General features: G+C 35.3%; 1 protein-coding gene across 5 annotated transcripts in view; it reads left to right on the top strand.

The window, feature by feature from the left end:
* The window catches only part of CORIN (corin, serine peptidase), a 129,467-nt gene that overhangs the window by 11,641 nt on the left and 100,178 nt on the right, over positions 1-17,648 (top strand). For 4 of the 5 annotated variants that reach the window (XM_021393848.1, XM_021393846.1, XM_021393844.1 and 1 more), the window contains exons 2-3: positions 3,862-4,006; positions 11,308-11,736. In XM_021393848.1, the coding sequence (XP_021249523.1) occupies positions 3,862-4,006; positions 11,308-11,736 (574 nt within the window). The remainder of the gene's footprint in view (positions 1-3,861; positions 4,007-11,307; positions 11,737-17,648) is intronic. The other variant, XM_021393847.1, reaches the window with a different exon arrangement.

Consider the following 17,648-nt stretch of genomic DNA (forward strand, 5'->3'; position numbering starts at 1 on the left):
GAATTTGACATAGAGATCCAGCATGTGTGGAAAGTACTGTCTTTAGACTGTTGGCTCTAATGATATTGCCTTGTTGGAACAACATTTGTTAGCTTTGTGATGAGAATGAACGATAGGACATATTTTTGCCGTGTGCTTATACTGTGAGTCAGGTTGTTTTACGGATTAATCGTCTAGATAATTTTTGTGTCTAAAAGGAAAATTGTGTGCTACATCAGGCTTTTCATCCATCAATTTTAATGTAATTTGTCATTTCTGAGCCCTAATATCACAGGCATGCTATTGAAATGACATCCTGGAGATCGATTTGTCCCCACATCTTGCAAAAAACAAGCTGTGAATTTTGGTCCAATCAAATTGTAATCTTTCTGTAGTCAGATGAGACCTTTTTTTTTTTTTTTTTTTTTTTGTCTCTCTCTCTTTTCTTTTCCCCTGTGGATTCAGAGAATCAGTATGAGAAGTCTGATCCAGAGTTCATGTTGTATTTCCTTTATTGCATCTATTACTTACAGAACAGTATTCAGATATTAAGTAGCAGTTAACAGCGTTTCACTAGGGACAGAGTGTTTCAGCTGTCAGAAGAAATTATCTGATTTTTTTTTAAGCATCTTGTATTCAGACTATATTCTTGTTTAACGCAACAACTGTTCTAAAGAAAGTGACCTGTTGCCTCAAAAACCGAACACTGAAATTTCCTACATACATTGTACACAGCATGTAGCTGAAAAAAGTCTTTCCTGGATCAAGCATTCTAACATCAGTGATAGGAAGGAAATTTGCACCAGTGTTCTTCAAGAACTGAGAATATGTTTTGGTCCAGTACTGTGCTAAATACATTCTATGCCAAAACCGCTAGCATTTAGGTTTGATCTCTTTCTGTCTGCCCTCATGGATTCTGCTTCTATGTCCTCTCGCTCTTTCCTTGGAAAGAGAGGTAAGTGCATATCTAGAAGATAGGTTAGAAACTTAGAGAATGATTCACAGAAATTATTGATCCCTGAGTTTTGAAAGACAAGTTTTTGTATCAGCCATTAACTTGGAGGGTTGAAGTAGGCCAAATGAATCAGCATCTAGTACCCGATGAATAAGTGTGTTCCCTTTTACAGTCCCATTTTTCTTTGTCAATTCCAATATTTATGACGGGGTTTGTATTCATAGCCCCGTAGGAATATTACTCTTTGTAAGTCTCTCCCTGCTGGGACTCACAAATTTCAAGTTTGCAATGAGACTAAAGTTCACCCTTCCTTTCTTGCCTCTTACGGATCTAAAAATAGGCTATCAGGAAGATACAAAGCTGCAGTTGTCCCCTTGCTAATATTTATTAGTAGTGGTGGGCAAGAAGGACTAGGAGTTTATGGAGGTACTGTTGGCTACTAAAGCACTTAGAACTGGTACATGAGTTCTTTGTGTATTGCAATATTTGGTGGCAAGAGGAAAAGAAACAGAATCAGGGAATATGTAAAGAGTAGGTAAAATGCATTTATATTTATCTCTAGGACTCTTCATTAAATTCTCATTGATGACATAGGAACCATTAGCATCGCCTCTAGTTTTATTTAATATTCACCACAGAAATAAATGGAAAAAAAAACCTTGAATGGATATACAAGTGATGGATAATTGGCATTTATTGCGGTTATGCTTGCTGAGTCACCAACGATGATTTCAAATAGGTTTAGTGTTTTTCATGAGGTCTTTTCCTGTAGAAGGGACAAACACAACATGCTGTTTATTTGCCTATATTTACTGTTATACAAAGAAAGCGACTGATGGTGCTTAGAGAAAAATCTTTACCAGCCTAACATTCTTTTCTTGAGCAGTCACTGAAAATAAAATTTGGGTACAACAGTCTTTTTAAGTCTTTGGCAGTAAGTTGCCAATGCAAAGACTGGGATTTTTTATTCCTTTTAGGAGTTGGTAAGAGAGAAAAAATTGCTTGAAGTTCTCCTTTAGTATAAATATTTAGTTAAAGTATCTAGTATCCACAGTGCCAATAAACTTAAAAAAAATTCTCACAGAAACAGGAACAGACAAACAAGAGATTTCAGAAGCTCAGTGGTCTATGTAGTGATGATCCTGCTCCCTATTATTGGCGCAGCAGGACTATGTTCTTTTTCACAGAGTATCAAGGGACAGTGTGATTCACGAGGAGCCTGTGTTCAGATGGTTGTGGTACTCTACTGAATTGTAGATCTAATTTTCAGGCTGAACAAGGAATTGAAATCAACAGCACCATTTCCTGAGGGAGCACTGTAACCACTGTATTGTTAGAAAAGGCAATTTAATGCCATTTTCTCTTTTTTGGCTGTGCTTTCAAAAGTAGTTGAAAGTTGAAGTTAGGGCAGTTGCGTTTTGGGATAGCTGTGTTCAACACAGAGCTGTGTTATTCCTGTGCTACCTGTACTCATACCCCCCAGAGGGGCAAGATACAGGCTGAGCAAACCAAGGTTATGGAATTCGTTGAAGCTAGTTATGCTAGCTATGTGTAGCTGCTAAGCTGCCATACTCCAAGCATGACCAGAATCAAAACTTGGGGGAGATTTTCAAGACATTAATGTGAAAATGTAGGTAAGTATGGACTTAAGGATGTCATATAATCAAGCAGGGACTGTCTAATTCTTGCTTGGTTTTAGGTTCCTGTAAGTCACCCTTTTCTCCAGAAAATGAAAAATCCTTTTCCTTGTGCCTGGATGTTTGAAGTATTACCAACCTTATCATTCTCACCCTGGTAAACTGTTTCTCACAGAATAGCACTTAGAGCAAAAGCAGTCAAAGGGATAGTCTCGTGCAGCGACTGTCATTTACAAGGCTAGTAATACATGTTTTAAGTTGTTTGGAAAGAGTTTGTCAGAGTAATGGATGCATTTACACTCTTGCATCCTGTCACAACCTCAGTATGATTGATTTTTCTGACACAGAGGCTAAACTATTATTTGTAGGTTTTAACTAATGACTCATCTTTTTGGGAGACTGGAGTTAATTGTTCTATCATCCTATTTCATCTTATTATAGGGAAAATTGAAATCATTTTTAGTTAATTTTGAGTAAAAATGTGTTAGCTTAGTAATAACAGTTTCAATCTTGCTATGAAAAGTACATTTTGTATTTTAGTTCTGTTTCTATTTAAAGAGTATATGTTTCTAATATGCGAGATCATAGCGTTTATGGGGTTATGTGTCTAATATGCGAGATCATAGCCTCTATGGAGTTATGTATTTTTTTTTCCCATGGCTACAGTATACAATTTGAATAACTGTTCAGGCTTTTGCAAAAGTTTGTGCACCTCAACCGAAGTCAGAAAATTATTTTACTGTATTCCATTTACAGAACAGTAAATATTGCTTGCAAACTCCACAGAATACTGTGATAAATTATAGCATGGTAAAGTAATTTGAAAGTGAGATAACATTATTGTAGATAATAAGAGCAATGGTCTTTATCACTTCTATTGTCACTTAAAGACTATAATCATTCCTTGTTTCTTAATTAAAAAATCCTTAAGAACATGAAGGTCTTCAGTAGTTGGTAACTGATTATTTTTAGTTAGAAAATAAGCTGTATTTAGTTTTATTACTGATTTATTATGTATGTTGCTTTTTTTTTTTTTTTGAAAGAAACGTCTATCCAAATTCTAGTTCATGAGAGGAGTTTAGAAATTTCAGTGAAAATGTGAATTCATGGATACTGGATAAACTGTACTGGTATGGATTATACTAGGCTGTTCACCTAAAAGGAAGATTGTATGCAACTTTTCATTAAGAATCTAAAAACATCTCCTACATCTAAATCTCCTACATCTAAAAGATGTAGGAGTTACCAAGTGACACCAAAATGATAAAACTGCGCTCTTTTGTTTTTCAGGTCTTAGGAACAGATGAGGATAATATGGGGGATGGCTGCTCTCAAAAACTGGCTTCTGCCAAGTTCCTTCGACTTTTGCTCCTCATACTGATTCCATGCATCTGTGCCCTTATCCTTTTGCTGGTTATTCTTCTTACCTTTGTAGGTGAGTGCTAACGGAGTAAATTGATTCATTTTCAATGAAGGAAATGAAAACTAGGATAGAATTGCATTCTCAAGCACTAATGTAATCGAGGATGTTCAGGGTGTATAGTTGTACATCTACCTAACAAACTAATTACCTAGTGAAAGAATAATGTTTGTTACAAAGAGATAAATATGCTGCTTAGATTTGTATCTTTAAAATTTATTTAAGGTAACAAAGAAGAAATCTTTTCATTTCTTATGGGCATACTACTTTGAAGAGGTAGTATGTAGATGGTTTTCAGCAGTCATTTTACAAGTATAAGAAGATATTTATGTTGGACATTTAGATACTGTTGGTGGAATGGAATATTTGTCCCTTTACACATTGATTTGCAAATCAAATTTTTATTTGTGGCTACTTATGTAAGTAGCTACAAATCTTTAAGAACAGCATGGAAAATATTATTGTTCAACTAAGAAAAATATGTTTGTTTCTTCTAAATGTGAAATATATATCAGTGCAAAAACCTCAAGTGTTTTTACCACAAGTTTTGTGGAAACTTTTTCCAGAAATATTAGATTTCATAATGGCTTAGTTTGATAACTAGTTCTGTGTAGATTACAGAATTAAGAAATTAATCATTTATTACTGGCATAATTTTAAGAAGCCTCCCCTTTGTTACCACAACAGAGAAGTTAACATATCTTGTAATTAAATCACTTCAGCTGCAACATGAGAAAGACAGCAATGCTGGATTAAAAAATTACTTAAAAAAAAAAAATAGTCTGTTCTTTCAGTGCTGAAATTCAGTGGGATTTTTCATTTTTTTGTTAATGAAACTTTTTTTTTGTTCAGCTTACTTAAGTACTTCAGAAGCACATCTTTAACAAGTGTGCTAAGGTGAGAGAATATATATGTACGTACACACACACACACACACACACACACACACACACACGTTACTCCAGAAGTAATGTGTGCAACAGATGCAAAGAGCACAGTAGCACTATTTGGCAGAGCAAATTCTCAGCTACAAAACACTATTTTTCAACATAGTCACCACCACTAGATATGCATTTTCACCAGTAGTGAATGTGAGCCTGTGTGCCACACTTGTGAAAATCTGTACTAGTGGAGGTGACGTCCTGCTGCCACTGCTGAAACACAACGTGTACTACCTCGCTATGTTAACAGCCACTGTTTAGTCTCCGTAAATGTTCAGCAAACATCAATGAATGTCAGTGGGTGCCTTTTTTTCTGAGTGGAGGAATAAAATGAAACACCTTCATAGACACAGCTTCATATACATTTCCATGTCAATCTGTCACATGGCAACAAAACATTATGAAATACTGGCAGGAAGGTTCAACCTCTACTGCCATCCCACCAACATCTGCCTCTGATGTCATAAACCAACATAATAAAATAGGAGGCATTACTTTTAGAGCAGCTCTTATATATATATATATATATATATAAGCTCAGGAAGAAACCAAACACTTGTTTCAATAGCACTTCCATCTCTGTCAAAACAATGACAATGTAAATCTGTTTTTTCAATTCAGTCTGCAAAGGATTTACAAGATGTTGTAGACCTGTTCTTTTCATTTAGCTTAGGTTAGGCAAGTCAAAAAAAAACAAAGCTAATGAATGCTGTGATTGACAACCGAGTCCTGGGATGTATCTTTAAACCAAGAACATGCTGAAGTGGATTAAAATTAAGTAAAAAGACTGGCAATTAAGAAATATGATGCCCTTCAATTTACTTTCCTTACGTTTAGCATTCCATTTATATCCTTCATATCCTCTGCCCTAGATTTTCATTCTTTGGTGAGAAAGCAAATGAAAAAGCTGGTATACTTGTCAGCTCTACTCATTCTTCTCCTCTGAGGCACGTATTGACATAACGCATTAAAATGTATGAAATCCTCTAGAGAAAGACGAAATGGGACCTGTTCTGATTCTACTTATGTAGCAGAAATCAGGGCTATATCTTCTTAGGTCAATGCAATTACTGCGTAGTATAGAATAAGGCTTGATTTTATTACTCATACCTCAAACTGGCAGTTCCCTTAAGTATCACTTGAATTTTCATGATTATAATTTACTATTCTTTTTCAGCTAGCAGCTTCTGTTTTATGTGCATAGATAGCCTAGAACCAAATTATGTTTGATGTCTGGAGTTAAGTGAAGAAATTCTGCGGGCAACTTTAAAATGTGTCTAAAATAATGTATTCTGTTCTATTTATTGAAAATACACTATATCCAAAATAATAGTTCATATTCTCTTCAGATCAGTAATAAATGAATGCTGCTACAGTCCAATATTGGTATGATGATTTACAATGTAAGAAATGAATTGATGGTCCTGACTGATTCACACAAGTTATTCTCAATAGAGGAAATTCTGTTCCTATCTTTTCACCAGATGGGGGAGTTAAGTGCTGTGGTTGTCATTCCAGTATGTTTCACTGGTGATTAAAACATAAATAGATAGCTCTAGTCTAAAACATAAATAGAGAGTTATCCAGAAGAGAAGGCACCAAGGAGAACATATTGCAGCCTTTCAATACTTAAAAAGGTCTTAGAAAGATGGAGAGGGACTTTTCACAAGAGCATATAAGGGGTAATGGTTTTGAACTAAAACAGGGTAGATTTAAATTAGATATAAGGAAGAAATTCTTCACTGTGAAGGTAGTGAGGTGCTGGATCAAGCTGTTCAGAGTAGCTGTGGATGCCCCAGCCCTGGAGATGTTCAAGGTCAGGTTGGATGGGGCTTTGGTCAGTGCAATCTAGTGGGAAGTATCTGTGCCTATGGCAGGGGAATTGGAACAATGTGGTCTTTAAGGTCCCTTCCAACCCAAACCGTTCTAGGACTCTATGATTCTGTGATTATCAGTGATGTGCCCTTGCCTTCAGAATGCACAGATTCATAGGGACAGACAGTGCAGAAGAAATCTCACTGGGTATGTGCTGGATAGTTATAGCAGTGAACTATCATTGTATTCTCTGTGTAACTGCCTCATCCTTTACGCATGTTTTGTTAGGCTGCTTTGCTCTCTTTGGTTAGCTGTTTAAGGAAACTTAGTCTTTTTGAGATTTCCTGCTGTGAACTGTTAGAAATCATGCACAGAGTATACTGCCAGAATGTCAATTTAATGGCCTGAACAGTGCAACTATTCTTTAGATCTTGTAACCATCCATTTCAGATCTTTAAATAAAACATTAATTCCTCAAGAATGAACAGCAACTGGAAAATGATCAGTAAGATTGTTGGCAAGGCACTGCTTTGAACTGAATGAGCCTTATGCCAGTTCCTTGGTTTTGTACCAAACAACGAAAATCATCATGCTTTATGTTTCTGCCATCTGGACATGTCCAGCTGTAGCTGGAGACACAAATCCAAACAGGTTACAGCTATTTCTCAACTAATTAGCCGTCTGGCCATGGTCTACTCTCTGCAGCTATGTGATTTACTGTCCACAGCTCTTTGTAAACTGACGTTTGAAGAATAGTTGGATATAGTATGTATGTATACATGAATAAAATGAATATTCTATATTTTATATGGTATGTTTTGTATAGTTGTTAGCAGACATTGATAGGAACTAAATTACTTCTCGTTACTGAAGAGATTGAAAAAAAAGAATTATTTTAAAGCATCAAATGTTGTTTTCTTAGGAATCTTGAAATTTAAATAGTTTTTGCAGAACTTTTAATGCTGTAAAAAATCTTCAGTAAGTAAAATTTAAGACTGAAGACATACAGTGGTATTTAAGAGGGAAAGGGACTATAATCAAAGAAAATATGAGCCTAACTCAGAGAGTGAGTGGAGTCTATAGACTGCAATCAAGTATTTAAATTTTCTACTCTGTGTACTGGGAGGATGAGAGGACAGGAAGAATGTGTTGAAGGAGAACAAGGTGCTTCAGGAAGGTGATCCAAAACTCTCACATACTAATAAGGATCAGAGCTGGCCAGCAGTGAGTGCCAAGCAGAGGGTTAGCCTACCTCTCTCAAGAACATACACAATCGAACCCAGGCAAATGCAGCTAATTAATTGGAACACAAAGTCTAAAGAGATCTCCTAATGTTATCTAAAAGCATAAATTAAAAGAACATGGCTAGAGTCAGTCTTTTAAAACCTCTTTTATAACACATAATAAAACAGTTGCTAGAGCACTCATCTAGAAGGAGGAAGAGCTGGATTCTTTAAACTTTTTGAGTCTTAAGATTGTTGTTTGGAAAATTTCAAACTTAAAATAAAATTTAAATTCAAATATATGAAAATACAGAAGTGTGAAAATTATATACACCCAGAGGCCATAACCCTCTCTAGTAATATCAGCTTCCTATTCTCCCAACCTTCTCTTGCTCTCTGTAAGAGCTGTTATTCGGTGGGCAAAAAACTCTTAAAAGAAATTCAATAATATTTATTCTCAGCTGAGATACAATTGGGAAGATCTGTTCATTAGATAATAATAAGATAATAATGAGATAATAAGATATAATTTATTATCTTATAATAATAATAAATAATATAATAATAATAGATTATATCTTATTATCTCATTATTATTATTATCTTATTATGAACTGAAGACAGTTCATTACGTGGTCCACCTGTCAAGAAAAGAAGAGGAGCTGTTATCACTAAGTAACTGAAAAGAGAACAAAAATGTTATCATTGGAAAGATCGGCTGAAGAAGCAAACAGGCATCTAGGGATCTCAGAAGAAGAAAATGACATTATGGGTAGTGATAGCTATTATTCTGGCTCCAGAAGGATAATTAAATAGGGTGAATGGGGAGAGGATAGAATCCAGTGAATGAAATGCCATATTTTTCTTAACATTATTTATTGGTCCATCATATTAAACCCAAACATTTTTTAAACTTCTTTCAAACTTATACCTGACTTGCGTTTCCTACTATTCTGCTGAGTGATATATAAATAGCGAATCATTTTACTTTAATTTTAAATAATTGTTCATAGCTCTTTGGGACTGATATTTTCCAGACTTCTATTTCTGTGTTGAGTGGAGGAGAAGAGAAGAGCCTAGGGAGGAGGACGAAGAATGTGAAAAAAAATCCCCTCAGCTATTGAGTAATGAAAAAAAAAAAAAAAAAAAAAAAGGCATTTATTCGAAGTAGGAAGAAAAACTCATTTTCTCATTTTAACTTTTTGAAAACTACAGCAAAAAAAATGGCTGACGTTTGAAACTTGAAGCAAAGTAAGCTTCCCACTCATGGGGATTCAAATCTTTATTTGGAAATACAGGCTCCACATAAAAACTACATATGAATGAGCATGATCTCTGTACATGCTCAGTCATAATTCCTAAGATTTTAGCAAAATCATATTACTACTGGACCTAGAGCACATTCATTCTTTCCACTTGGTCTGACCAGAGTACTCAAGGAAAGAGAAATTGCTGCTGAAATAATTTGTGGGTGAGAATTTTTTTGTTGCTTCTATAAAACGCACAGTAAATTCCTCCAAATCACTACAAATCATGCACGTTTGCTGGTAGAAAAGCAGAAACTTACACATGCTTAGATATAAAGGTCCCTTGGGTTCTGCTGGTTAAAGATACACGCACAGTTTTATTCACAGTCAGTGACCACTGAACCAAAACAACTCAGTATGGATAAACGAGTATTTGGTAAATCCCAGCGGGTAGCTGTTTCACTGAACCCCCTTACATTTCAGGAATGTTACAAGTCTTTCTTTCTAGTTCCATTTGCTGCAGCTGAATATTACTCGGTGGAAAAGGAAATGCTGAGGTTCTTCATCTAAACTCTTTTGGTTTCATATTCTTATATATTGAACTTCCCAACCCAAAGTCCCTTCAGACTGTAACTGAAATTTGAGTTTTCTGACAGTTAGTTATTTGTAGCTGTGATTAATAAAGATTTCCTCCTGCCCAGCCTTTGAATTTCCACCAAGTAAACTGATTTAATCTGGCTGCAAAGTGGCTGAAAAAAAAAAAAAAGGAAAGAGATTTTGTAACAGCAGGAAGAAGGGGCTCAGAATACTCAAGTGGTTGCAGGCTTCATGCAGCGTCTGGAGTTGGCAGAGCAGAAGACTTGGCTAAACGTGGTCATGAGACTGGGCATTTTGTAAACACAATAACCAAACTGAAAATAAACTTCAGGAGAGATGTCAGTGGGTGTTTTTTTGGAATCAGAAGTCAATTTCACCAATGAGTTAGTGAAGGATCAAATCAACATGAAAGCGTATCAGAAAGATATACACTTCAAGAGTGGAATGTAATATTTATTACTATTAAGCTGTTTTACATGACTAACCGGTTGCAGAAATTGCTTTTGCTATTTATAAAAATTACTTACATTGCAATAGAGTGGTGTTTCACTTTTAAAGTTGAATATGACTCTAATATATTTTGTTAAAAAATGAATTAGTATTTGTAGCTTTTATTAGATATAATTAATATATATATATTTGAGATTCCATCTTATTTATTTATTAATACTCTATTAATTACTTATTTCAGTAATAGTCACAAAAGTGACTGCAAAATGTGTGGATTAGATTCTCTTACTATTTCTTTTGGATTCCTTCATGCTTATGGAATGCATCTCATTAGAGTTACACAGCTGTTTTGATTTGTGAACCAAAGTTAGTTGCAATTGTTAAACACATACAACTAAGCTGTCTGTGTATATAATATAAGAAATGAACAACAAAAACATACAGCACTTGACTAAAATTCTGTACACAACTGTATATTTAAAATCCAGTATCAGAGAAGAATGACAAAGAACTCATGGATCTATATTTATAAATCACATAATCCTGTACAGAGAAAACAATAACTCCTTCCATTGTAAATATTAGTGTAATTTAACATAAAAAAATTAAAAATGGATCTAATTAATAGTTTTCTGACATGCTGACAGTATGAAAACAAGTGATGATGTAATTTAAACACAATAAAGTATTCCCATGAAGATAGAGCAAATGCTTGTTAGAGCCCCTCCAGCTTACATTCTACAGTTACAGATACAGAAGAATTCAGTCACCCACTATAAGTAGGATTAGAACATTTTAGTTCATTGTTGGTGTTGGTCAATGACTTATTAGTATCCTACTGTAGTCATTACTTTTTGTTTTGAATGCTCTACTCTTGTTTTGTTGCTACATTAAATTCTTAAATTTAGTTCTCTTTAACTTTGAACTTTTTTTTTTAAAATTCTGTGCCACTAAATTTGCCGTGCTTTTAATCTCTCAAAACAAATTGGTGACACTTGTCCTTCTGGATGATGGTAATATTTGTATTTTTTCCTTTCTTCCAGGGGTATTAGAAAAAACATGCTTTTATTCAAATGGGAGTGAGGTCCTCACAGTTAATAGTGACACTGAAACTTCTAGCATTCTTTTGCCAAACATGGTTGAAAACAGTTCCAAAACTGATTCCACAGTGGATATCAGCACATGGACCCCCTCCGGGACCACCACACCTTTATCCCAAGTTGGCCAAATGAACACGAACTCAAATATGTTTAGAGAGACTTTACAGGAAAATGCATTTGTACCTACATCTCCAGCATCAGTGCTCAATCCTGATCTTACAAATGATGCTGCTTTAGCAGAGGGCCCCAAATTCAGCACCCAGCTTTTTGCCTCTACAGATTCATCCTTTAACATCGTAGAGAGGATGACCACTCTGCCTGTATTAAGTCCTACTCATCCATCTGTGTCACAGAAAAAGGAGCAGAAAGAAAGTAAGTTTATGTTTTATTTGGCTTCATAATTTTGACTCAGAAGTAAAGAATATATTGCTGGCTGCTTCTCAGTGAGTTCCCATGAGTTCTGAGGAACTAGTCACTTTTTGATAATTTATTTTGTCATGTTTCCATGTTGCAAACAATCAGTGTGTTATCAGAACATTCGATAAGAAGAGGAAGATGCACTACGTTCATTCAGATATGACTATTTACAGTATGTTCTTCAACTGGTGAAAATCATTCATGCTTACCAAGTCTGAAAATGAATTATTGCAGACTGTATTCAGTTTGTAGAATGAATTTTCTAGATTCTGTTGAAATTGTATATGTGGTAAGTACCTTCTTGAACTGGGGATGCAAGGACAGTGGCAATAGTTTCTACGTTAATGGATAAATTCTTATTTAATTTGAAGTTATTTCTCAGTTCAGCAATAAACTTCCAGTGACATTTCTGAGGACTGTGATCAAAATGTCAAGAAAGAACAATAAGACTTAACTGTGATCAGTTTTCATTGGTTTGATTATTAAAAAAAAAAAAAAGTGCATTTCATTTCTGCCTTGGTAATTTTATTGATTAATCATGTCAGTACTGAAAGGTTTCTTTATATTCTTTTGTTAACACATTGAACTTTATATAGGATGTCATATTAAAATGCATTTGTTTTTCTTTCACTGCATATCATACCTTAGGTGTTCATCTCATCTGAACATGAAGCAAAACTTATTTCAGGTCACAGAGATATCTGAAATAGATTAAAAGAGATAGTCGGTGACCTAAAAGTAGGACACTGTATAAAATGTATATTTGAAATTTCTATGAAATGAAAATGAAGAGAGGGTGTCTGTCAGTAATGATCTTTTCCAAAAAGCCACTGAATTATATGATGTTTTGAGGAGGAGAATGTCTGTGTGTCATTCCTCTATTGGATTCCATACTTAGTTAAATTGTAAGATCTGGTATTTGTTGTCTACCTAACGAATGTATTATTCAGGTGTGAGTGATCAGATTGTTTGCATCACAGAGGTTTTTTTGCTCTGCTGTTTTCTTCAGAAACATTCTGCCTTCAGGATTTTGTTCCTTTTCTTCCCTGCCTCCCCATCATAACCAAACAACCAGATGAAAATTGTGAAAGAGCTCTGTTATGTCCTTTCTTGTTCTTTTCAGAGTGAAGTAAAAGAGGAAAATCTTTATATATATGTATATGTATGTGTATGTATTTTAACCTAGCACACGGAAAACTTTCCTTTTGAGGGTGTTCATTTATTGTGAATCAATAATTTGTCATTTACATTCTGTCTCCTGCAGTGTAGTAGTAATTCTACAGGCTGTCTGAATGGTCTAGGCTTTCTATACATTATGTATGCTAGAAGATTTTCTTAAACCTATTCATATCTTGTTTATTCTTCTCACATCCAAAAATCTGAACAAATTATGTAAATGCATACTTATATCCTCTTGGTGATTCATTTATTTACTTTATTCAGTAACTTGGCTAATTATCATTGTGCTGAGAAACAGCTTAGAATCAAAGTGTGCTGTCCTACAGGTGTTTCCAACTCCCAGTGTTTTCAATGATTATGATTGTAAAAGATGCCTTGATGTTAGTGGCCCAATGGTTGATTTTGAGCAGAACTGTAGGGCAACGTACTGCCTGTTTTTCCTGACTGTAACTTTTTTGGCCTGTGTTGAAGGGTCTAACTGTTTTTCTGGAAGATGGTGTCTGCATTGCAACCTTAGTAACTAGGTAGTTATAGTACTGACATTCTGTATAAAATTCTGTACTGATGTTTGTATTCATAAAATTTGACATACCTGAAATTGCATAAAATGTAGATGAAACCTTTTTTTTCCTGCCTTGTCATGTTGAACTATTGTGAATGAATTTTTAGAAATGGATGTAGTATGTACATGTGTCTATGAGATAGTAAGTAAGTTGATATCTTTACCTGTTGATGCAGGGACAGTGCTACAGTAGCTCAGGATGAACAAATCTGGATTTCTGAACTTTCAAATATTTGAGTTTTGGTATTGTTGTAGGCATGGTGATTTGGGATTCTAAAGTGGTTTCTTCCATATAAAACAGAAGGAACAAAAAAATCTCAAAGACATTCTAAATGCCAAAGGCTTCTTTAAACAACAGCAATAAAAACCCAAACTGAAATATTTCTATTTACCTTTTTTCTCCTTGTACTAGATACAGTTGAAGAAATACACTGCTAATCAATAACTTCTCAGTCTTTAATTCCACTTTCAGATGTTTTATTTATTTGTATTTCTGTGGAAGTTGCCTTAATTCTGTGTGTGGGTATATATGGAGTATTTACACACACACACACACACACACACACACACACACACACATATATGTATATATATAAACATGTATAAATATTCTACATACTATATATATATTTGGGGGATCCAAGATAATTTAGTTTCAGAATAACTTTGTGTTACCATAGCTGTACAAGGCATCGAGGACTAGAAATCATAGCACTTCTCCCGCTATCTCGCCCTTGTACCAGCCTTTGCAAATTATCTCCTTACCCTTCTTTGTTTCTTTGATCTCTTCCACTAAGCTTTTCTTCCTGGAGAGAACTCCAGCATGATTTGATGACCGAAAGTGTTCTTGTATATTCTCTCGTTGAGGGAGATGGGGAAAACCAGGAAAGAGATACGAATTTTTGGCATAGTGAGGCTGGTGTAGTCTTTTGGAGTATGAAGGGTTTTTTAGGACAAGTAAAACATTTAATGACTATGTGGGAATGGTGGTAGTAGATGAAACATAATCTCTCTTATTGATTCAGTTGTTACCATTAGCACATGCCAAAAGAAGAATAAGCTAGGACTTGCATATGGAAACACCTCAACATTGTATGGTATCAGATTCCAGTGACCTGTAGTGAGTCCTGTTGAATTTTCTTCCAGTAATTTATGTAATTTCTTTTGGACCAATATAAAATGGATATTTGAGCTTTTTAGGCATATCTCGTAAGGAAATTAATCTGCAAATGAAGTGTGAGGCTGATATTTCACTGTCATCAACACACACTAGCAGATCATCCGTCAGGACAGGTTTAATCTGGTTCAGATGTGGTCAGATGAGTGCGTTACTGATGATTTAGTAAGAGAGCATAATTTGGACTTTATGCTGTTTTTCTGCAGGATGTTGAAAGACAAATTATATGTGATACAAGACAGAGGCTGCCAGTGCAAAACTAGCCAGACAAAATTATCTGAGGACATTTGAAATGGCAGTAATATGGCTATATCTTTTTTGGTCTGATCTTAATATCCTTAGTACTGGATTTGCTATAATGTTGAATCACAGCTTCAGTAAAATACATTAGGAGAAATGATAAACACTGTGACTATGTGATATTCACCCAAGGCTTCAGTTTTCCATTTTTCAGTCTAGTTCAGGTTTTAAACCCAATAGTCCAGTTTCAACTTCTGACTTGTGAAGTCTCAAGACTTTACGTTGCCAGAAGTTGTTACACTCCTAGGTGGTTGTTACTTATTTGCCCTATATTATTACGATTTTTCTTGGTAGTTCCTTGCAAAGGCTAGTTTCTGCATCAAATGTATCCTCTATTACCTCCCTTACTTTCCAAGAAAGAATACAGTAGGAATGCATTTTTCCTCTTGAGGGATTAGAGTTTGTATGAGTTCAGATTTAAATGTGTTGTTTGGAAGGCATGGTCCATGATCTTAAGTCACTAGGATGGAGAGTTTCCAGATTGCAAAAACATCAGTAAGAGAGTTCCAGGTGAACCAGTAGGTTCAGCAGTGGCATTTGAGGTATACGCAGTAGTATTCTGTTCATCAGCCAATCAATGTGCAACGGCAAAAGGGCCATACACTAAATAGTCATTATCTTAAAGAATAAAGGATGTTTTCCCAAGATAAGTATCAATACACTTTCATCAGTACTTCTCTTTGAAACAAGAGTTGGCTGCATTTATACGGTAAAGTGGGAGACTGACCAGAAGACAACTCATGTATCGGATTGAGAGTGATGTTTTCATTTCAAATGGAGCAGACTCCCTGGTTTATAATAACGCTGATATGGGGAGAGAGAAAGGAGAGAGGACATTCTTCCTAGAAAAACATCCTGTAAAGCTAACGGAATATGCACTGAGACAAGATGTATTAGTAGCTACTTTTGTTTCTTCCACTTACTGATATTTATGCATATATACCTGTTTAATATCCTTTTTTTTTCTATGCCAATTTTCTCATACTTCTAGCAGACACGTAGCTGTGCAGTCTTTTCATACTCAAGCACACATGGAAAATTGACCATGTTCAGATACTAATAGGAAAAGTAACATGGCAAAGTACTCTGAGCTTGATCTTCTACCATCCCTTTCTGTGCAGGGCCTGGCACCCAGTTGGCCCAGCACTGTGGCAAGCAGCATGCAAGCCTGCCCTTGGCACAGCACTGAATAAGGTGTAAGGAAATATGGGAAGTGTTTTTCTGGCTCTAATTTATTCTAAATATTCTGAATAGAGTGCTAGGAAGAGGCTGAGTCCCAGGTAAACATGGATTCCAGTTCAGCTCCCCTCTGTACTTGAGCAAGTGTGCAAGAGGATGCTCAAAAACAAGCCCTAAATGGTTGCTTGTAGGAGTAAAGTGTGAAAGTGCCTTTGCAAATGTGAAACACTGTATCATAGGACTTTGTGAGCATCAGTTGAAAAAGCATATATTTTATGTTTGCTTGTTTGCATCTCTCCCTAAAAAAACTCAAGATTTGCTTATGATGTAGAGTAGTAATGATAGTAGAGAGAAAACTCTTTCATGTTTCACGCACATTTGAAATGGAGCAATTTATTTGCTGCACCCTGCTCTGCCTAGAGGTCATCCTTTATTGTGAGATAACAATATCTAATTCGTACAGTAAATATTTTTCTCTCACCACCACTCCTTTCTTTGCATTTGGTATTCTGCCAATACTATAATCTATAGAGAACAAAGCTGGCACAGCTTTCTGTTTGACAGAAAAGAGCAATATGAGAACCAGTTTGGGGATAGCTGGAAGGGATGTGTCATAGATGGCACAAAACAAGAAATTCCCCGCTTCTCTCTCCTTGCCTTGTGCTGCTCATTCCAGGCTAAGGTACCCAGTAACAGCTTTCCAAGTCAGACCATATGTTTGCATCTCCCCAATCCCTAGTATCTGAAACAGCGACCTAATAAATTACATTTTCTTTTATCATAATTTATGTTTAATTACTCAAACGAGTTTGAGCAGACTCAATTATATTAAGCATAATAACAGTGATAGACCCATGGTAGATATTTAGAGATATTTATCTTGTTTTCAATAAAAATTCAAAATGTTGTTAAAACATGATTTTCTCTTGGAGCAAAAATAGTTTTGGTCTTTCAAACTGGCAAAGAAGATCATAAACTGTGGTCTCCAAAGTCCTAAGCCAGAACTTTGGCCACTCGCGCAAGCATTTCCTACAGATGTATGGGCATATCTTGGCAAGGAAACCATTACGTTTCTGGTATAAATTAGCTGGTAGTGTAATCAAAAATGTTCTTACATGTGATTATTCTCTATGTAGAATATATATAGATTTTTCATTAAAACTTATGCTTATGAGGAAGAAAAAGCTAACAAACTTTAAAAACCTGGTGCATTGCCACTCTCAGGCAACTGGAAGCTTGCCAAAAATATTAAATAATTATGTGAATATTTTAATGAGGTTGCTAACTCTTCAATACGTTTACCTCCAAATAAGCTTGAGCCTTTAATTCCATTCAATAAATTCATGGCTCCTTATTGCAAATATTTTGCTTGTAGATGATCATCTGTCCAAATACACTTGGGTCAAACAGTGCTCTGTATAAGGTATCTAACAGATTAATATTATCTATTGGAATTAACATTGTGATGAG

The sequence above is a fragment of the Numida meleagris genome, chromosome 4 (genome assembly GCF_002078875.1).
Source record: "Numida meleagris isolate 19003 breed g44 Domestic line chromosome 4, NumMel1.0, whole genome shotgun sequence".
NCBI classification, from domain to species: domain Eukaryota; kingdom Metazoa; phylum Chordata; class Aves; order Galliformes; family Numididae; genus Numida; species Numida meleagris.